The sequence below is a fragment of the Hemicordylus capensis genome, chromosome 1 (assembly GCF_027244095.1).
Source record: "Hemicordylus capensis ecotype Gifberg chromosome 1, rHemCap1.1.pri, whole genome shotgun sequence".
In the NCBI taxonomy this organism is placed as follows: domain Eukaryota; kingdom Metazoa; phylum Chordata; class Lepidosauria; order Squamata; family Cordylidae; genus Hemicordylus; species Hemicordylus capensis.
In genome coordinates this window covers 162766841-162790327 of record NC_069657.1, presented here as the reverse complement: position 1 = coordinate 162790327, position 23487 = coordinate 162766841, and the positions used below count along the sequence as shown (strand labels likewise).

Genomic DNA, 23487 nt, shown 5'->3' with positions numbered 1-23487 from the left:
GTTGAAAATCACCCCTACATGAATAAAGCACCCTACGTACATAAGCAGCTGAGCTGTTAAAGCAGGAATGTATCTGCTTCACATGTGCTTATTATGGCTGCATGCACACATTAACTGGGATGTCAGCTAAATTTCCAGTAAAGGGCATTAGATTTAATTTGCATAGAATGTCTCTGGAATCTGATTGTAAGAACACTGAGAATATATATCATGGGGGCAAGTGACCATTTTACTCACTTTGCCCAAGCTTTTCCTACAAAAGGTTAAACTTTGGGGATATGCTCTGAATAGCAATGTGGTCCCCTCCCAGTTCTATGCAAAAGATTGTGAACACATTATTTTGCTGGTCTCTTATATTATATAATCACTTTATAATTCTACCGGGAGTTGTTTTTTTGTTGTTCAAATCAAGTTACTGACATCACTCAGTTTTATTTATTGGAAGCAAAGGAGGGAGGAGAAGGAAGCTGAACGTGTATTTGATAGGGTGAATTTTCTTGGCGGGGAAGTTGATAGTCTGTGTTCTCTCTTCATGACTATCCATTAACACTGCTGATTTTAACAAAGGACGTTCCTACTTCAGACTGTCTGAAAGGCAGTAGTTGTGCCTCATCATGTTCAGTGTTGTTGAAAAGCAACCCTAACTTATAAATCATCAGAACAAACCAAGTTATCTTCTGTTACATCAATTCTTTATAAAGTTCTTTAAGGAGGTGTATGCTGAACCTGGTTGAAATCTACTGCACTAGACTTTTTTTTAAGGCTTTAAAAAAAATCAGTTTTGGTTAGCATGTGTTTAAATACAACGGGTGTGCCGCAGTTCTGAAAGGGAGACTCTGTGTGTGTGTGTGTGTGTGTGTGTGTGTGTGTGTGCGCGCACACACACACACACACACACACGTGAGGGGAAGAGATGGTGATGTGTAGTTAATCCCCACCCCCCACCCCACCCCCGGCTTTGCCGTCCTGACTGCGGACTTCTGGCTTGAAACACATCTGGAACTTGGCACTGGATTCCTAAGCTACAGAACTACTGGATGAAAACAGCAACAGAAATCCCATTCAGCTACTGAACAAGGTAGACACCATGAGTGAACAAAGTAGGAGACTGCTAATATGATATTTTATTTATAAAGAACCACCCTGCTTGCTTCCACCCACATTTTTCCAATTATAGTGCATTGAATTGATGTGACATCACTCTTGACCATAGGCCAGTCTATTCAACAGCCTGGCAAAGAAATTTATTAACTGGTTACCTGCCAATTGTCTGGAGTCCGGATTGCAGCGTAGACATATTTCTTTTCTAATGATAACATTGTTAGGGGGCCTTACGCTGACAAGCCTGCAGAGGCCTGCAGAACCTCTGAAGTTGCTATTTCAAAGACAGATTGTTGCTCAAGTAAAAGATTTACCCCTGATTTCTGAGACGGAAGAGATGGAAGGAAGATGAACTTAGTTTCACTTCACCAGCACTTTGGCGCACCAGCAACTCTCTCTTTTGTGACAGAATTCTAATCTTTGGCCAGTCAGACTCTCTACCACTGCTGAACCTATAGTTTATCTTTTGGTCTTGTCAACTGTAATCTGAAGCACAAGAGTACCATTTACATGAAGAGGCTCTTCACACGAGCAATGTGGAGAGCCAGATAGGGTTTGGCGGGGAAAGAGGGTCAAGCCCGCTCTCCCCATACATGAGCATCAAGCCCTCCCTGGACAGCTGGATCGGCTGCCCACATGATTACCGGGTCCATTACGGAGCCGGTAGGGGCGGCAGGGATTGGGGGCCACACAACCCTCAGAAGTCCCAGAATGCCCCGCGTGAGTGCATGAGGCATTCTGGGGAGACCCCTGTCAGGCTTCTTGTAGCTTCTTGGTTAGAGGTCTCATGAGTCGCCGTGGCGCGGAGTCCAAACAAACAGCCATCTCTGGAGATACAAAATGGAGACTAACACTGGGAGAACAAAGAGGGGAGGAGTCCAGCACTTTTATCCATGACCCTAAAACCACCCAGTGATCACTATGAGACATTGCAGCTAAAAGCTGATGCTGCCAGGGTCTTAGCTCCAACAATTAGAACTCGTATGTGGCACACACTCACCTGCCCTAGATGGATCCATAGTGGTTCAGGAGGACAGCATGTACTTTTCATGCAAAAGGTACAATTCCTAGGATCCCCTGGGGAAATAATTTCAGGAAGTGTAGTTGGAGAAGACCTTTTCCTGAGACTCTGGAGAGCTACTGCTGGTCAGAGAGCAAGGACAATATGGGGCTAGATGAACTTGGTATAAGGCAACTTTATATAGTCATAGGACCAAGGATGTGGGCTCCTCAATCAACTGAGCTTTATGCTTAATATTAATCATACTCCCATTTCTCTGCCTTTTCAAAGACTCATGTATACTGAATTGAGTACCACTTTATTTGTGGTGATTTTGATAGCCAAAATAAGGTTTGGATTGATCCAGCATGGTGCTGCTCCAAGGCCAACGTCAGGCTGTGTAGATTCATAATTATGCAACAAGTCAGCATCCTGATGATACAGGAGGATAAACGATTGCTATCCATCCCTGCTAATTGGGTAAAGAGGCACCTTTTTAACATGGTGATTCTCTTTATTTAGTAACTGGCCCTATCCTGCCCCAGCACAGCACCTTCAGTGACTGTTGCTGGTGTCTATTTTATATTCCTTTTTAGATGGTGAGTCCTTCAGGGACAGGGATCCATCTTTCCTATCTATCTATCTATCTATCTATCTATCTATCTATCTATCTATCTATCTATCTATTTTCTCTGTGTAAACCGCTTTGGACATTTTTTTTGTTGAAAAGCTTTATATAAATATTTGTTGTTGTTTCCATTTGTGTCTTCCTCCCCTGTATTGGGTTCTCTGGCTGTACGACCACTGCCACTTTTTCAGAGGCTTTTAGTTGCCTTTAGTATTTGTGCTTTATTTCTTTCTCAACCGTTATCCTGATATATATTAACTAATATGCAGACATTGATTTAGGCATCGGATATGGGAGCAAAATTTATCATAACTCTAGAAGTCCAGCACTTCTATTATCTATGGAAACATTTTTGCATAGTTGTGCAAGCAACCATCGTATGTATTTATTCTTCTACTGTGAGAACTTGTGTTGAAAAGCAGTATATAACTATCTGTAGCAATGGAGTGGGGAGTGTCTCCAGTCCTGTTTTTGCTGGGGTTGAAGACTGGTGATGTGATGCCATCTACAGCCCTCCTAATGGGAGATGAAAGGGGATAAATGGGATGACTAAGTTTGCTTCAGAAGAGAGGCCACCTCTATTGTGAAAGTATATCTATTGCTTGGGATTGGGAAATAACAGAGGGAAATAAATTGCACCAATGCCCTGCTTTTCTTATTCCTGTCTTACTCCTCTATAAAAATGGCATGGAAGGATGAGTGTATTTGTGTGACTATATATGAAAATAATAAATTGGGGATGGGCCCATAGCTCAGTGGTAGAACATCTGCTTTGTATGCAGAAGGTTCCAAGTTCAATCCCTGTCATCACCAGCTAGGGATGAGAAAGTCTCCTGCTTGAAATATTGGAGAGCCATTGCCTGTCTGTGTGTAGACAATATGAACTACATGAATTAATGGTCTGACTTGGTATAAGGCACCTTCCTGTGTTCTTACAGGTGTTTTTCCTCTCCCCCCTCCCCCCGCATTCCCCTTGAGCAAGTGGAATCTCTAAGTGAGAGCTTCACATGAACCAATTATGTGGAAGAAGTAATGTGTTCTATAATGGTATGTCCCAATCCTGGTTTCCTACAGCTTATACATATACAGTCATTTGCTATGTATGATACAAGTGACACATATAGGAGTGTTGCACATTGTGATCTGCATGGGTGTAATACCTGTCAAAGTTGTTTTGTTTTTAAACCCTGTCTTTCTGCCTTCAAAGGTGGCTTACATTCAGATAAAAAGGCAATGCATTAATAAAATGTTATCATAACGGATACATAGCAAAGACACACACACACACACACACACACACTTAGTGACATGTGTGGGTGATAATCACACAAGGCCCCATTTATTTATCATGTAATAAATAGGACTTGAAAGACTTGATGCTAAGGTGGGGACTGAAAAGACATCTCTGTTTTGAACAGCATGGGAGATACCAAGGATATGGGATGTGATATCAATGACTGTTAGGAAAAAAGATATTTTAAAGTTGAAGAAAACAACAGGAATCTATGCTGATAGGCTTGTTTTCCTTAGTCTTTCTCTCTGACTTTGGTCATAGGATGGGAGTTGGTTAATAAAAGGGTTGGGCAGACCGTATCTTAAAGTTCCATTCAGTGTTGTAGAATAATGACCTTTTTTCATCATGATAATCAAGTGGCATTCTTCTCTGCCCTCATTTGTTTTTCTTTTCTTTTTAATTTCTAATTATTATTTTTTGCATTTAAGAAACTTTTCCATCTGGACTACTTTGCAAGAAACTTTACAAAAATGTTGTCACTGTCTACAATATTTCCTCTTCTATACTTCTTTAAAATCCATTTTTCAGTCCAATGTTCAGCCCTTCCTTTTTCTCCTTCCCTACTCCAGATTCAAAGTTTCAGAACTTATATTTTTCAAATGAGATGACAAATTGTCAGAGCTTCAGTTTTTTGTGGGCCCTAGGGCAATAGAGCATAACTGGACGACTCTTTGCATTGCCTCTTTAGCACCATCTCTCTCTCCTCTAACCTCACCCATTCTCCCTTTTGGCTAACCTTTACATTAAGACATAAGTTTTATAATTTTGGTTAAAGCAAAAATGTCACTGCTTTAAAAAAATTGATCATTGCCCACTCTTTGGAACATCTTACTAACTACAGCTAAATTGGGTAGCTTTCCCACCAAAATTAAGTGGCAAACACATTTCAGTGTTTGTGGCTGTTTAGTCAGAAGAAAATGAATACAGCAGATACAGTAGAATCTTCAGCAAAGTGTACAGGGTCAGGAGGTGAGGTTTTGTGCAAATTGGTCCTTAGTATGAGAGCTGGATTTTTTCTTATTTTCATGCATGAAATGTTGCAAAGATATGTCATTAAAATTCTCAATAATAATGATGGTGACACAACTTTGACAACAAATTACTACTGATATAAAGTGTTATGGATGTTTTAAAAAGAATGTCGTGGGGACGAGGAGACTGAATAAGGCAGATCACAAGGGTTAAATTCTATATATTTCCATGGAGACATATGCCACCGTGAGCCAATCTTATCTCTCTCTCAGTTTAACCTATTTTACAGAGCTGTTGTGAGGAAAAAAACAAGTTGTCCTGGTAAGAATTAATTGCCTGCATTCCTTTCATTAGACTCTTAATTGATAATGACCATCCTCACAAATTTAGCCTTCAACTTTCACATGCCCACCATCTTGAAATGGGATGGACTGCATGATCACAAACTATGCCATTAAGTTGTCCCTATGTGTAACTCACTACAACTGTACCAAATTTGGTTCAAATTGGTTAGACTGTTCATAAGTTAGCCCAGTTATGTCATGAACCCTGAGTCTGATACGGAGGAGTTCCAGGATGAAGGGGTCATGACCCCTGCACTGGAGACCAGGGGCTCTCATGGTGAGCTGGTTGTGACTTTTGAGCCTGACTCTGACTGAGAGGACTCACAGGATGAGGCAAGCTTCAAGGGGCCCTTGCCCCCATCAATGGAAATGGCAGTACCTGCTGACTTCCTTAGCACACCCTTGCCTGGGTCCTCTGAGTTGTAGGATGAACCCAAAGCACCCCAAACCCCATCAGCAGCCACCCAGCTATGCCACACCCAGCACTTAAGAAATAGGATGGAGCCCTTTAAGACATTCTAGGCTCAGGTAGGGCTGCAGTGCTGGCTCTGTATTTAAGGCCTCAGTTTGCCTCCACCATTTGCTGAAGCAGCTTCATTATGTATGCTACCTTGATTCTTTTGGTTTCCCTGGCTACTGACACTTTGCTTGTTTTTGGAGTCTGACCCTGCCTCCTCCTAATGGACTGATCTCTGGCTCCTGACCTCTTGTTTGTTTGGCTTTGCCTTGCTTGCTCCCACAGTGTGCTTCCTGCCACACCTGACCCACCCAGGTATGACAAGTTATTCCTCAAATGTTCATGTGTCCGCCATCTTGAATGGGGTGTATGACATCATCACAAACTGTGCCACTGAGATGTCACTCCCTACAACTGTGCCAAATTTGGTTCAAATCAGTTAGATGGTCCACAAATTAGCCCACTTGTGCTTCAAACTCTCACATGTCTGACATCTTTAATTGAGGTGGATGACATCATTATAACCTGTGCCACTGAGGCATCCCTATAGCTGTAGTCAATTTGGTTCAAATTGGTTAGGCGGTTCACAAATTAGCCCACTTGTGCCTCAAATGTTTATGTGTCTTCCATCTTGAATCAGGGTCAATGACATCACAAACTATGCCATTGAGGTGTTCCTATGTGTCCCTAAAACTGTACCTGTTCTGTGGTCAGTGCCAATTTGGTTCATATTGGTCCATTGTGAAGCTGATTAGGGGACCCACACACATAGAGAATGCTGGGTGATCTCTTAATACATTAAAACTGAATGTGGTTTATATTTGTGTACATTGGTTGACATCCTAATGAAGCATGCACACTTTGGGCCCTGCACAACTCCCCATTCCCTCTCACATATGCTGTTCCGTTGGTTCCAAGAGCTCCCTGTGCTCTGGAAGGCATTTCTTAGGTCGAAAATCCATTGCTGAGCATCAGCACAGTGTTTCTGAAGGGGCAAATGCCTTTATAGCATGTCAAACACTCATGGTTCACTGATGTCTACAGCTTCATTTATGCATATTCTTTCGCCAGTTCAAAGTCACAGGCTTCAATTGGAGCTTGTTCAATTGGAGCATATCAAGTTTCCAAGGACTAAACTGGATATGATGAGGGATGTATAGTTGCTGCTGAAAACAAGCACTATTTTGCCTAGAACAGTTGGTCATGGAACAGACCAGAGAGAAGGTGACCTTGGACCTAATTCTGAGTGACACCCAGGACCTGGTGTGTGACGTCAGTGTCATCGACCCTTTAGGGAACAGGGACCACAGTGCCATCAAATTCAGCATACATGCGGAAAGGAATCGCCAAGGATGTCTAACACGGACATTTTGAATTTCAGAAGAGGAAACTTCTCCAAAATGAGGAGCATGGTGAAAAGAAAGCTGAAAGGGAAAACCAGGAGAGTCACGTCGCTCCAGAGTGCATGGAGTTTACTCAAAACCACAATGCTAGAAGCCCAGTTAGATTGTATACCCAAAAGGAGGAAAGATACCACTAAGTCCAGGAGGATGCCAGCATGGCTAACAGGTACCATCAAAGAAGCCATAAAAGGGAAGAAGACTTCCTTCCGAAATTGGAAGGCCTATCCAAATGAAGAGAACAGAAAGGAACACAAACTCTGGCAAAAGAAATGCAAGGTGACAATAAGGCAGGCAAAAAGAGAGTTTGAGGAACATTTAGCCAAAAGTATCAAAGGGGATAACAAAAACTTCTTTAAGTACATCAGAAGCAGGAAACCTGCCAGGGAGGCAGTTTGGACCATTAGACAATGAGGGAGTGAAAGGGATTATTAAGGAGGATTTGGAGATTGCAGAGAAATTAAATGAGTTCTTTGTGTCCATCTTCACGGCAGAGGATACTGAGCATATACCTGTTCCTGAACCAGGCTTCTTAGGGATGGAGGCTAGAGAGCTGAGTCAGATAGAAGTGACAAGAGATGACGTACTGAACTGTCTGGAAAAACTGAAGGCTAACAAATCACCAGGGCCAGATGGCATCCATCCAAGAGTCCTCAAAGAACTCAAACGTGAAATTGCTGACCTCCTTGCTAAAATTTTCAACTTATCCCTGAAATAGGGCTCTGTACCAGAGGACTGGAGTAGCAAATGTAACACCGATTTTCAAAAAGGGACCCAGGGGTGATCCGGGAAATTACAGGCCGGTTAGCCTAACATCCGTTCCAGGCAAATTGATGGAAAGCATCCTCAAGAATAAAATTGTAAAGCACCTAGAAAAACAGACCCTGCTGGGAGTGAGCCAGCATGGCTTCCGCAAAGGTAAATCTTGCCTCACCAACCTTTTGGACTTCTTTGAGGGTGTCAACGAGTGTGTGGATTAAGGTGATCCAGTTGACATAGTATACCTGGACTTCCAAAAAGCTTTTGACAAAGTTCCTCATCAAAGACTCCTGAGGAAACTTAGCAGTCATGGGATAAGGGGACAAGTACATGTGTGGATTGCTAACTGGTTGAAAGACAGGAAACAGAGGGTAGGTATAAATGGAGAGTTTTCACAATGGAGGGAAGTAAGAAGTGGGGTCCCCCAGGGAACTGTACTGGGACCTGTGATTTTTAATTTATTCATAAATAATCTAGAAGCAGGGGTAAGCAGCGATGTGGCCAAATTTGCAGATGATACCAAATTCTTTTGGGTAGTGAAATCCAAAACGGATTGTGAGCAGCTCCAAAAGGATCTCTCCAAACTGGGGGAGTGGGCGACAAAATGGCAAATGCAGTTCAATGTTAGCAAGTGTAAAGTGATGCACATTGGGACGGACACCCCCAAATTCAAGTATATGCTGATGGGATCCAAGCTGTCGGTGACTGACCAGGAGAGGGATCTTGGGGTCGTGGTGGACAGCTCGTTGAATGTGTTGACTCAATGTGTGGCAGCTTTGAAAAAGGCAAATTCAATGCTAGGGATCATTAGAAAGGGGATTGAAAATAAAACGGCTAATATTATAATGCCCTTATACAAGACTATGGTGCGACCACACTTGGAGTACTACGTACAATTCTGGTCACCACATCTTAAAAAGGACATTGTTGAACTGGAAAAGGTGCAGAAGAGGGCAACCAAGATGATCAGGGGCCTGGAGCATCTTTCTTTTGAGGCAAGACTACAACACCTGGGGCTTTTTAGTTTAGAAAAAAGATGACTGCGGGGAGACCTGATAGAGGTCTATAAAATCATGCATGATTTGGAGAAATTGGAGAGAGGGAAATTCTTTTCCCTCTCACACAACACTAGAACCAGGGGTCAGCCCATGAAATTGATGCCTGGATGGCTTTAAGAGGGGTTTGGATAACTTCATGGAGGAGAGGTCCATCAATGGCTACTAGTCGGAGGGCTGTGGGCCATCTCCAGTCTCAAAGGCATGATGGCTCTGAGAACCAGTTGCAGGGGAGTAATGGCAGGAGAGAGGGCACGCCCTCAACTCCTGCCTGTGGCTTCCAGCAGCCTCTGGTGGGCCACTGTGAGAAACAGAATGCTGGACTAGATTGGCCTTGGGCCTGATCCAGCAGGGCTGTTCTTATGTTCTTATGTCTACCTGGGAGAGACAGAGCAGATGTGGGGCTACTGCTCTTGGTGGCATGTTTTGTAACATCTCATTTGGTCCTGTTGCCTCAAATGGCAGGAGAATTTCTAAAATATAGATTTTTCAATAAATAAAAAGTTTGTGTCAAGGTATTCCAAATGCCCCACCAAGAAATGCTGAATACTTCAACTTGTATCAGTTACGTACAATGGATCCAACATGCATTTTATTGTTTGTTTGCATTATAGAATAGTCTGTCCGTCACTATGAACAGAAGAAGTTGCCTTCTACTGAGTCAGGCCATTGGTCCATCTAGCTTAGGACTGCCTGTTGTGGGTGACAGCACCTCCCCATGGCTCCAGCCTACTTGGAGATGCCAGGGATTGAACCTGGGTCCTTCTGCATGATAAAGTATATGGTTTACCACCAAATTATGGCCCTTTTTCCTTATTGTATGCCCCTGCTTGCCATAAGAAGGAGCAAAGAGCTATGTAAGCCACTGAGGCCCTGCCTCCAGGCCACTGGAAATATTGTTTAGTCTTCTTATTTCTAAGAATTCTGCAGGTATTTCCCACATACTTCCAAGATCGCCTTTTTAGCCTTGTGGGTTAGAATCATGGTCAGAAAGCGAAGATTCTCTGGACAATCAGTTCTGTGCCCAGTGCCAGTTTCTGTGGTTGTGTGGTATAGTCACAAAATTGGAGGTAGGTATGCGCAAATCTGCTTGTACTGAATTAACAAGATGCAGCAGTGTTGTGGTTCTTAATATACTTTTGTTGTTTGTCTTGAGGATGTGTCCAGGAATTTCTCTTTCCTTGGAAATGTGGGCATGAAAATGTGTGGAGATGAGTCACTCCTGGGGGTCCTGCAATAATTTAGCTACCTCTCTTGTTGGGAAATGTCCCTTTTCCCTCTCTGCATATGAATAATGCAGCATGACCTAAATCAACCTAAGCTTTCCCACTTCACTGACATTGGCAGCAGCTGGGATTACAGGTGGAATACATTCTTCTAACTCCCCTGCATTGCAGCTTTCAGGACAGGGTTAAAATGGGGGATCTTGAGCAGTTGACTCCTGACAGGAAATTGCATTGTATGCTGGCTTTAAATGGGAAGGTATGAGAAATCAACTCAGAATCAGCAAACAGTGACTTAGAAGGAACAAACAGGCAGTGCTTCAGAAGGGTGGTGATTTCCTTTTGGGTAAATACGTCATTAATCTGAGGGAGCACATTCTTTTCCATCAAAAGATAAGGAGACCAAATTCTCTTTCTCAGGGCTGGGTCATGTTAGATTGTGTTTACCCCTTCAGCCATAAGCCTGTGTAATCTCTCCTCTTTGGAGGGTTGTTTCCCCTCATAAAGGAAGATTGCTGGTTCAGGACTTACTCTCTCAAAAACTTCGTCTTGATCCAGGAGTATGCTTTTTTTCTCTTTCTGCATTTGAAGTAATGTCAACCATTCAGCTGTATTCAGTTCTGAATTCTATAATGAGATAGCAAATAAAAAGTATATTGAATGTGGGATTTGTTCCAAGGTTTGCAACGTTTAAGCACAGACCAGAATCCAACGTGAAGCATTTAATGTGGTGCATCATATTATGTGCTTTAGGGCAAGAGTCTGGCTTAGGCTGAAGCTCTGGAAGCTTTCCATCACCTGTGCTGCTACTCCAGTTGGGTGGGCTATGTGGTGATCACTTGTATTGATATCTCTCCTTTGCACGGCATTGGTTTAGCATTTTAGAAATGGAAATGTCCTTCAAATAAGAACTGTCTTTATGGTGCAGACTACATGATATATATTCAACTGCTTGTCCCTTCTCTGAAAAATGCCAAAGACTTGCATTGGGGTTGACACAGTGCCAGCTCTGTGTGGATACTATCAAGTCCAGAAATGTTTAATTTAGTTCCCTGCTGCTGCTGTTTATGAAAATATACAGAAAGCAAGTGTACTGAAATTTACTGAAATTCTACATTAAAGAAGATTATCTCCATTCCTTTTGCTTGATTGAACTGTAGAAGAGCATTATCTTTTTTCATAGGGTCTCAGTTCTCAGAATGAATGTGACAGAATAACATCAAGTTGCCGCTGGAAGAGTGGAACAGAAGGACTTAGTGTGATCCAGCAAGACATTTCCTACATACTTAAGTCACTGATATGTCTGCAGTAGATAAATGACAACAATCTGTGCTGGAAGGTGGAGTTAGCAAAGTTTGCCAAAATATTATGAATTCCATAGCATCTCATCTTGACTAATGCATGATATATGAAAATTATGTTGAGTCTGTATAAGGATGCAGGGACCAAGTGTTTCCAAGATGTCACACCACACTTTCCAAAGAGATAGATGGCCTGATTATCAAAGTGGCTCCTAAGTACACAACCAGATCTTTGCTTTGCAATTCTAAAAATGTATTTAATTGGAAGTAAACTGTATCAGTCAGACTTACTTCACCATAGGGACTTATTTCCAAATATGCCTAGGATTGCAGCCTTACACTCCATTTCTTAAACATTTGCAACAATATATAATTAGTGCTAAAATAGCATTGCATCTCATTGCTGTAGCTTTTGATACATCCTGCCCAAGACACTTGGGCTGATTTTTGCTCTATATGCATTATATATTTTGAAAGACTGGCTTAGCCAGGACTTAATTTGAGCTCATTCTCAAAGGACATAGTTTTGGAATATATGTTAACAGAGGTTGGCTATTGAGGAGGGATTATAAGCATTTTTTGTTTTAAATATACTACACACATCCCTGTGGGATGCTTTCGCTAATGTCAGATTCTTTGTGATCAATCTGTGTGCTGAGTGGGGAGGTGGTGGGCTTACCTCACAGTATTTTTACATTGTAAAAGATCCTTTCCATTATGCTCCCCTTCCTCATTATATGGAAGCAAGTCCCACTGACTTTAATTGGGTTTACTTCCTTCCAAGTCTGCACATATAACATAGAAATGCGGGTTCAGTTATCAAAATGCTACTGGAAAAGGCATGTGTACTCCAGCCCAGAATTCTCTTTCTCACAGTGCTCAGCCACATGCTTCCAGAGAGCTCCAAAGAAGTGTGCAAGGAAATCCCAGAAACCATTCCCACCTAGTGCCAACAAGCTTTTATTGTGGTGTAGACTGCCTTTGAATATGGAGGTTCTACATGACAGCCAAACCTACCTGTGAATATGGAGTTTTCATTTCTTAAGTATGGCCAAGTGAAGTTTCCTTAATCACTGGCAGTTAGGTTCTGATGTAGAACTTTCATGCTCAAGAGCAGTCAACACCAGAATGTTGGTTTTGTGCTGCTGCGTGGGAATAGTTTTTAGGATTTCCTTGAGGTTCTTTCTTTGCAACTTCCTAGCATGGGGTCCTTGGTCCCAATACTATGAGGCTCTACACACAATCCGTGTGTAGAGCCTGGGAGGGTTCTGCGGGGAGAGCGGGCTTAGCTCTCTCTCTCTGTACACGAGCAGCCGCTGGTTTCTGGGTGGCCCAATCGGCTGCCCACATGACTACCAGTTCCATCACGGTAGCCGATAGGGCTACCAGCTCCTACCATCATGGAAATGGTAGGGGCTGCAGGGATCAGAGGCCTCCTGGCCCCCGGAAGTCCCAGGATGCCTCGTACGAGTGTGCAGGGCATCCTGAGGAGACCCCTGACACCAGGAGGCTTGTTGTAGCTTCCCGGTGGTGGTCTCCTTGTGAGTTGCCGCGGCACGGAAACGTGCCATGGTGACTCACGATCGGGAAAACAGGGTTAGCGGAGCACTCACTCCGCTAACCCTGTTTAAGGGGAGGGCTTCTTTGGTGGGCTAGCTGCCAGAGAACCACCAGGCTCACCAGCAAGCCCATTGGTTCTTACAATGGGAGAAAATCGGGCTGGGCTCTAGTTTTCTCCCATCATGAGAATAGTCTATATACATTTTCCCCAGAAGTAAGCTCCAAAGAAATAAATGAGGCCCCCCCCCTTATATGATTATCTGAGAGGCTGGGAGGAAGTGTGTGTGTGGTGGGGGGACCCCACATTCTTGTCTAGGATCTCTACTGTTCCTGATTCCTATGTATGTTTACTCAGAACTAAGCTCCAACTTGACTTTCTGGTAATGCATTTCAAGATTTGCTGCAGGCCTCTGCTTCCCTCATTTGGTGGGAGTGAGAGAAAGTGGGCAGAGGGGGAAAACAAATGCCCATGAAAAGAAAGGGAGGGAGAGGAATGGTTGTTTAACTATGTAAGTGCCAGGGTGCTGATAGACTGTCCTTATCAGACACCTGTGTTCAGAACCAGGAAGTCACCTGCTAGAAAATGCCAGGACTCCCAACTTTCATTTCAGAATTCTCAGTGGGCAGACTCAGTTATGCTCTCAGCTAACTTTACCATAGTTATTTTCCCTGTTATTATGGGGATTTAAAACAGTAACTCAAAGATCACTAGATTGATATTTTTCAAACCAGCAAAAGGCACCATTCCCATATGGACCTGAATTATTGGGAAATGCTAAAAAGTCATCAAACTCTTAAAAATATACATTGAGGTGATTCTCACGTGCGGCTCCCAGCAGCAAACTGCAGAAAGTACCTCTATCCTTAAACGAGGTTAGCAGAGTGAGTCACGTTTATATGACCGTGAGTCACCCTGGCACGGCTTCTTGCCGACTCAGAAGTAGACTCCTGACTGGGAGGCTACAACCCTCCTGGCACAGGGGTCTCCCCAGCCTTCCCCATGCACTCATGTGGGGCATGCTGGGACTTTCGGGGCCTGGGTGGCCCCCACTGACTCCGTGACGGAGCTGGTAGTCATGTGGGCAGCCGATCCAGCCATCCAGGGCTCGGTGGTCAAGCCCGCTCTCCCTGCAGAAGCCCTGCAGGCTCTATATACGGATTGTGTAGTTAGGGCTAAGCCGTGCCTTAACTTCCTTGAGCATCTATACTGTGAAGGAGGCCTTGGAGGTAAACTATACAAAGACTAAGGTGATGGTTTTTGCAAAACGTCCCAAAACCCATAAATGGTCCATAAATGGACATAATATTGAGCAGGTCACGGTTTTCAAATATTTAGGGGTTGTATTTCATTTCAGTGTATCCTGGAAAGCTCATCTTAGCTTTGTTTCTCACAGTGCCCAACAGACAGCAAATGTGATTAAATCTTTTTACTTTTCGAGAGGTGCTCTTTTTGTCCCAGCGGCTGTCAAATTATTGAAGGCTCAAATATACCCTCAAATTCTTTATGGTGCGCAAATTGGGCCTTTTGATAATTTTACAATATTAGAAGCAGTTCAAACTAAATTCTTAAGGGCCATCCTTCAAGCCCCCAGAAGCACAGCTAATGTGGCTCTTCGTAGAGAGGTTGGGGTTACCACCTTGATAATTAAAATCTGGTTTTGTATAATCAAATTCTGGCTGCATTTAGTTTTCTTCCCAGTTGGTCTAGAAGTGCCTTCAGTGTTAATTGACAGCTTTACATCTAAATGGGAAATAGCTCTGAAAATGAAATTGCATCATCTGGGCACGTCCCAATAAAACCTTATAGGGAGGGGTTTAGATCAGGCGATATGTTTTATCAGGCAGTGACTATTGGACATAGATCTGCAGGAGGAGTGTGCTCGACTACCAAGGGGAATGTATATAGGCTCCCAAAATTTCAGTCACAAACTGGCTGAATATTTAGATCATGTGTTTTTACCTAAGTTTAGGAGAGCATTGACCCTTGCATGTTTGAATGCCCTTCCTTCTGCACTCCTAGACAGGAAATATAAATGAGTTCCATATGCATTGCGTCGTTGCCCTTGTGCCCTTGTTGCCTTGTGGCTCAGGGGATATAGAGTCAGTTGTTCATGTTATTCTGTATTGTCAATTTTATAGGGATGCTCGTATTAAGTTCATTGCTCCTCTCTTAAAGAATCATCCTGGCCATACGGATCAATTTTACTTGGATCAAATTTTAAATCTGTTGCCTCTATTAATGTGACCAGGTTTTGTTTTGTTGCATCCAAACTTCATAGAGCTTGTATTAGCAACTTGAATATTTTGTAAATTATAAATGTATTATTTTAAATGTTAAGTTGGTCTAAGGACCGTAGTAAACCTACTACTACTAGTGGGTCTACAGTATGGATCATGTGTAGAGCCTCATTATCTGTGGTGAAAAAACATTGCCAGCACTTTGAAACCTCTTTTTAGGAGTTAAAAACCCAAACTGATGTATCTCAGTCATTTTGCAACAGATTTGCACCAAATTTGGAGGAGTGGTGGCTCTTGTCTCCTAGTTGATATGTGCACGATTTCAGGGGGATTGGGTGGATACTATTGACTTTATAAGCAGTAGAATATTCAGGATGTATAGTGGCAGAATGTTGAAAATACTCCACATCTTAATTATACTGGCATGACTGTGACTTTATAAGCAGTAGAATATTGACTTTATAAGCAGTAGAATATTCAGGATGTATAATGGCAGAATGTTGAAAATACTCCACATCTTAATTATACTGGCATGACTGTGCCAGTATAATTTAGTCTCTGGGGATGATGATAGAAACTCCAGTTTTTAAAATACCTGCTGAACATCAACATCCATCCCTCCCCTCCCCACCCCACCAATCACAAGCAAAGTGTAGTTTAATAATCATCATTTTGGGTTCTATTTGTACGACATGACTGAGTTTCACGCTACAATTCTGCTTCCAGAGTTTGCTTTGTTTTAATGTTACGAACTGGCTTTAGCTTGAATTTGACCCAAAACTTGACTAATCTGTAATGAAGTCCAGGTTTTACAGAACTTGGCATGATGGATATCCTTTCAGCAGTTGCATAATGGCTCACCCCGCATAACCACTGCTCACTGGCAGCAGCCTCACATCTCAAGTCATTTTTCAAGTTCTCAAAGCATTAGGCGGAAACCTCAAACTTTTCCAAACCTCTAAGGTGTGTCCTTTATGCTCCAAAGCACCAAATGTCTCTCAAGTCTCAACAGTTTATTTTGTCCTCCCACCCTTTTTTTTAAATGCACAAGTTAAAAATTGTGTAGGGATAATACAACGTCACTGTGCTCCAGACAGCATTTAGGTTAAATAAGAAATCTTCCCTCCATTTGCTGAGGGAAGCTACTGAGGCCTGTGGATGCGTTTTTGTTTCTTTATTTGCAACAATACACGCTTGACACTGAAGGCAAGGAATGTGATCATGAACACATCCTCTCTGCTAAATCTTGTTCAGCACTCCTCCTCTGGGATCATGTTTCTGTTGTGCATGACCCTATCTGCAAAATTCCTCCTGGGAAGCCTTAAATATAGCTTTATAGCAAATTCTGCCTGCAGACACGATGAATAATAGAACCAAGTCCTAGGTTTCATGGATCAGTGATCACCAGTTTAAGGCATCAGGAAAGATACTCTTCCCCCTGCCCCCCCACACACACATTTTTCATGAAGACTAATGACAGTCATGGAAAGCTGTGGCTTCATTTGACCTCCATGAGTTTGGTTGAAGGCTTGTCATATTGACATCTCTGGCAAGTCTTCAAGCAAAGTCACTGAGGTCAACTAGGCCTGGCTCCTGATCACAGGCAATTGAGATAAACTTGAACTGCCCCAATAGCAGCTTGGCTTAGCCCAAGTTTTTCCAATTAGATGAATTTCCCCCAGGGCTGGAGAGCAGTGGTTTAAAGTGGTAGTTAGCTACCATTTGGTGTATGTTGTATTCTGTAAAATCAGTAATTCTCAAAAGCTGGGAGATAGGTGAGATCTTAGAGTCTGCATGGCACAGCTTTTAATATCGACCATGCTGCGGGGAGTGCCCACCAAGAGCAGTGGAGGAGCAACGGAGGGGCAGGGAAGATCTGCCTTCCTCCTTTTAAAGCTACTGCTCTCCACCACCCCCTCCCGAATGTAATCCAAATGCTTTGTGCACATCCCTGGTCTCAAACCAGTAATTCTCGTAGCAGTTTGTTCTCTGCAGCACTGCCACAGCAGATGGCCAGAAAATAGTACTGCAGCTACCAACTCAGTAGGCACAAGAAGCCAATAGGGTTCTACCTGGTCCTATAGAGTTGTTGATTCTAGGCTGACTCCTTGTCTGAAGAATCTTATGCCTTGCTTTTACTCGTGCCCCTGCAATGATCAGAATTCATATATTCTAAAGATACATACTTGAGGGGAACTCTGCTAACTCTGTTATTCCTGACTAAAATAGTTTTGTTAGACATCTCTAATTTTTCTAGATGCTATTTCTTTTACAGTTTATTCTTCCAGAATATACAGTCCAGAAGCACAATATATGCCAATTATTTCAGACATTACAATACCAAAACTCACTTGAACTTGCTCTTGTATCCCTGCATTTCAGCAACAATGCAATTGACTTTGTGTGACTTTTCTGGAAAAGAGACCATCTCCAGAGATGGACAGAAATTAATAAGGAAGGCATAGGAAGAAGAGGGTGTAAATACAGGGAACATAAATAAAGTTTGCAGCAGTATGACACTAAACATGTTTTCTTCTTACTTTACAGAACATGGTTTTGTTGGCTATTCAAAGGAGCTTATGTTGAATAACACCCTGCCAGACTACAGCTCTGGGGAGTCTTTCTTCACTGTCTTTGGAGTGTTCTTTCCAGCTGCCACAGGTATGGCAGAGAATTTTATAGGATGTGTTTGATGGCTCTGTAACTGTCTCTTACAAATGTAATCCTTATTGTGTTGGAGAGAACCTGAGAAAAGTATTTATTTTAAAGGCCCAACCTGCATTCCCAGGGCTTTCTCTAGCTTGTGTGGGATCTAGGGTGAAAATATTTTGTGGGGCCCTCCATGATGGATCAATATTATCCTGTCCCTGCTGACACTAGAAGAGTCTTGGTTGCTGGGCTGTAGTGTGCCCCCTGCGTAAGTACAGGGCCATGGATGACTGCCCCCCTAACCCCTACTTCAGACAGCCCTGCCCATGCCCCAGGGGATGCTTCCAGCAATGAAGGGAACTGAATTCTGTAATATGCACAGTGCCTTGTCTCTCTTTATGGCTGCTCAGCCTTTACTACTGCAACAAATATTTATATACTGTTTTCCAACAAAAGTTCTTTACAAAGTTCTGTGTAAAGCGGTTTACACAGAAAAATAAATAAATAATATGTTGATTTATCTCGCTGTTTGTTATCCCTCCAACATACATAATATATTCCTTACTGTCAGGACAACAATGTGATGGGAAGAGGCACAGGCAAACACGCAACAACTTTATTTAATAACAGCAATATGTGTACATGCTCAAATTTGGCTTCGCCCAGGTAGCTGGATGGCAAAGTCGCTCTCAAATCCCTCTTCTATCCTGCTCAGGGAGGAGATGGTTTTTCCTAGAGCAAAAGCAAAAGATTTCTTATTGCCTATGCCTGAACTCTTTTCTGATGTGGTGAAAGAAGAATGGTGCCTACCAGCTCAAAATCATAGGCCCATGGCAGTAGCTAGCAAATTTTACTCCTTCCAGCAGAAGGCTTCGGATATGCTTAAGACACCCAGTACTGATGCCCCCATTGTCCAACTGGTGTCAGGTTCACTGGTGCCAAAGGATGGCAAGACATCCCTCAAGGATCTAGGAGACAGAAAAGCTGAACTCTCATTTAAAAGAGTCCATGACAACTCAGCCCTAATGACCCACGCCACCTCAACGGCCTCTATGGCAGCCAGGGCATCTCTCTTATGGGTGGATGAGTTACTCAGTAACCCCCCATCTGACCCAGTATGCATGCGCCAGCAGCTATTAAAGATTCAGAAGGCCCAGGGCTTTATGGCAGATGTGCCATCCATTTCTCCGCTAGAGTCTCTGCAGCTGCGATGGTTGGCAGGCGCCATTTATGGCTTAAGAACTGGCAAGTGGCTCCCTCCTCCAGGATCAACCTTACCTCTGTGACATATGACTCCACTAAACTCTTTGGGGAATCTGCCTTACAGGATGTGCTCATAGAGTCCAAAGACAGAAAGAAGGCCATGCTGACCTCTGTCCCCAAAAGGACCGACAAGACCTCCTTTTGTAGGCCATTCCAATATCGTCAACCTACTCAGTCCTTTCAAGGTTTTTGCCCCTTCAGAGGCACAGACAACAGGTCACAGAGAGGCTTCTGGAATAGAACACGCCAGTCCTTCAGAGGTGCAGGGACATTCAGGTCTACTCCATCCTCTAAGCCCAGACCACAGCAACAACAACGACGCGAGGCCTACCTGGCATGTGGGCGTTTGTCCGTGTTTCTCCATGCCTGGGAGGCTTCAACTTTGGACAAATGGGTTCTTGACATAATCAGACACGGATACAGAATAGAGTTCACCTCTCCTCTGTCCTACAGGTTCCTTCCGACGCCAAGGTCTCGGTCCTTTGAGAAACGCTCCAGAATGCTCCAGGCCATTCATCATCTCATAGAGATCAAGTTGGTTGAACCAGTTCCCTCAATGCAGGAGGGCAGAGGGGTCTATTCTATTCTGTTTATCATGCCAAAGAAGGACGGCTCCACAAGAGCTGTCCTAGACTTAAAAAACCTGAACAGATCAGTTCGCCGAGACCGCTTCCGCATGGAAACTCTATGATCAATAACGGAAACACTGCATCGCAACGACCTCCTGGCATCAATCGACCTGAAGGAAGTGTACCTCCACGTTCCAATACATCTGGACAGCAGGAGGTACCTTCGCTTCAAATAAGCTGGTCGACACTTCCAGTATGCAGCCTTACCATTCAACCTGTCATCTGCCCCCCGCGTATTCACAAAGGTCCTTGCACCAATAATGGCACATCTACACATGGAAGGGATCCGGGCCTTTGCGTACCTTGATGACTTGCTTCTGCAATCTTGCTCCATTCAAGAAGCCCAGAGGGATCTTGAGGCTACTCTCCATGTCCTGGATCTCCACAGGTTCACAATAAATGTCAAAAAAAGCCATCTGACTCCTTCTCAACAAATTCGCCATCTAGGAGTCATCATAGACACAACAGCGGCCACTCTCTCTCTACCTCCAGACCGTCGGATATCTCTCCAATCTGAGGTCAGACGCATACTAGCAGCACCAAAGGTCCCCCTCAGCGTTCTAGCAAAACTCCTGGGCCTCATGGTGGCCACAGTAGATGCGGTACCTTGGGCTCACTTCCATCTCCGTGACCTACAATGGTTCCTCCTTCCACACCAGAAGGTGATTGCCCCAAAATCCAAGATCCTGCTCGTTATTCCGTCTCCAATCCAGTCCTCTCTCCAATGGTGGCTGATACCCAACAATCCCTTTGAAAGGCAAGCCCTTCTTGGATCCTCCCAGGGTCATCATCTCCACAGATGCAAGCAACCGAGGATGGGGAGCTCACCTCCAAAACCTGTCTGCTCAGGGTCTCTGTTCCCCTCAAGAAAGGGATCACAGCATCAACTGGAGGGAACACAGAGCCATCAGGCTAGCCCTCTTAGCCTTCCAGTCTTCCATACAAGCAAGCCATGTCCTGGTAAAGACGGACAACATAGCGGCCAAGGCTTACATCAACAAGCAAGGAGGGACCTGATCTCGGTCCATGCACCAAGAGGCAACACTTCTCCTATCCTGGGCAGAGCACCACCTAGAGTCCATAATCGCTCATCATGTGAAGGGGGAACTCAATGTAGTGGTGGACTGGCTCATTCGCATGGACATCGCACCAGGGGAGTGGAGTCTACATCCCAAGATCTTCAAACAAATCACGGAACGGTTGGGCATGCCAGTCCTAGACCTCTTCGCAGCCCCATCCAACAGGAAGCTGACCGACTTCATGTCCAGATTCCGATGCCCAGGCACGACTGCGACCGACGCCATGTCAGCACCCTGGCCGAAAGGGATGCTGTACACGTTTCCACCAACTCCACTGCTAGCAAGAGTGCTATGCAGAATTTGACTTCTCTGGGCGGAAGTCATCCTCGTAGCCCCATTCTGGCCCAAGTGCCCTTGGTTTCCAGAGCTACTTCATCTAGCGACCGCACCTCCATGGGAACTCCCTCCAAATCACGACCTGCTGTCACAGGGACCCATTCTACATCCCGATCCAGCCTGGTTGCACCTTGCCATTTGGAGATTGAGCGGCACCTCCTTAGGCAGAAAGGCTTCTCTGGCGTGGTCCTGAGCACTATGCTGGCCTCTCGCCAACCCTCAACTGAGAGAGTATATCAGTACACGTGGAGGATGTTCCTGCATTGGAGCTCTAGACACTCCATTCCATGAGGCTCGGCATCCATACGACACCTTCTTCAATTCCTTCAGGATGGCCTGGAGAAAGGCCTAACACCTTAAAGCAACAGGCAACGTCCCTGCTTCCTATGCTGTCCGGCACAGACTCCCAGATTTCTCAGGCCCACGCTGACTGTCGGTTCCTAAGAGGCGCTTCTCTCCTGTCGCCACCTACAATGCATAGGTTCCCCTCCTGGGACCTACACATAGTCCTTTGAGCTTTTCAATCACAACCCTTTGAGCCAATTCAAACCATTCCTATTCGGACTCTCACATTTAAGTTGGTTTTCCTGGTGGCCATTACCTCAGCCAGGAGAGTCTTTGAGCTTCGGGCTGTCTGTAAATAAATCTTTCTGCATCTTCCTCGAGGATGTGGTGCGCTTGATACTGGACCCGTTCCTGCGACCAAAGGTGGCATCAGCATTCCATCTCTCCCAGGACGTGTTCCTGCCGTCCTTCTGTCCTCAGCTGACTCACCCTGCTGAAAAGAAGTGGCACAAGCTAGATGTGCACCGTTGTCTCAAGGTTTACACCAAGTGCTCTGCCTTGTTCTGGACCTCGGACACGATGTTCGTCTCCTTCCATCCACGCTCTGTGGGGTCAGCGGTGTCATCAACTACCAATGCAAGATGGATCAGAGCCTGCATCTCGATAGCGTACGAGTCCCAATGCCTCAGACCACCAGCCTCTATTGTAGCCCATTCCACGAGGGCAGCGGCTGCATCGGCGGCCTTCTCCACTAATGCCTCGGTCGAAGAGATCCACATGGGCCTCCTCATCGACATTCACCAAGCATTACAAAATCGATGAATATGCATCCGCCAGGGCCTCCTTTGGGAGACGGGTGCTGCAACAGGTCCTTCCTCGATAATAGGTCAGACCGCCCCTGCCCATGTTGGTTAGCTGTGGTATGTCCCAATGAGATGCCCCTGGCTTCCAGCAACTGAGAAAGGAGCATTGGTTTCACTTACTGTGAAGGCTTCTTCTGGTTGCTGAAGCCAGGGGCATCTCGGCCCACTCAGCTACGGCACTCTGACCTACTCTCTATCAAGGACCGGGGTTTCACAGGGCCCAGGCCTGGGGTTTTCCTCTTGGTTTCCCTTTTCTATTTCCCTTTCCTTCTCATTCTTCTCTATGGAGTGCAAGCCTAGTTCACCTGTTGGCCCGAAAGAACTGGGGAGGAGTTATCCCCCTCGGGCTCAGGTAGGCGGGACTTGTTTTTTATCCAATCAAATTCTGTCCTGACTTGGAGCTCCTGAGAGGGATAACCCAATGAGATGCCCCTGGCTTCAGCAACCAGAAGAAGCCTTCATGGTAAGTGAAACCAATGCTCCTTTCTGTGGCATGAAAATGCCCCCTGCCAGCCGATGAATATGCATATGCATCATAATCTTTTCAGTTTCCATTTTGGCCTTTTTATGGTCATTGTTTACTGCCTGATTGCCCCTTTCCACTCTAAGTGTGGAAGGTACCCACTCTGGGCTGGATGCATTCCCTGGCCAGCACAGGGACATCGGCCTGTGCTGCTGCTTACCCAAGTGCTTCAGTGGTGGCGGTAGCTGAAGGAACAGGGCAGAGTCAGGGCCTACTGATAACAGCAGCAGGGGGATAGGAGGAGACAACAGCCCCTCCATGGGGCTGCACTCAGCTGTGTCCGGACATCAAGAGCAGCAGTGCCTGGACTAGAGGTAGAACCTGCTTGAACAGCAGTACCCCAAGGAAACACTGTGGGCCATCAAGCAGCTGATATACTTAGCACAGATATGTTGGACATATGGAGGGCAGGGCTGAGGGTAGATAGGGCCTGTGGCCAGATAATAGGGAGTCCAGGAGCAGAAATGGATTGGGATCTGCAACCATTACATGGGAATCTCTGCCCCAATAGGATGATAGGGTGCCATT

The 23487-nt window shown here is 44.6% G+C and overlaps 1 protein-coding gene across 5 annotated transcripts in view; it reads left to right on the top strand.

The window, feature by feature from the left end:
• The window catches only part of SLC12A8 (solute carrier family 12 member 8), a 104349-nt gene that overhangs the window by 39442 nt on the left and 41420 nt on the right, over positions 1-23487 (top strand). For all 5 annotated transcript variants that reach the window (XM_053287597.1, XM_053287568.1, XM_053287586.1 and 2 more), the window contains exon 6: positions 17880-17993. In XM_053287597.1, coding sequence (XP_053143572.1) covers positions 17880-17993 — 114 coding nt within the window. The remainder of the gene's footprint in view (positions 1-17879; positions 17994-23487) is intronic.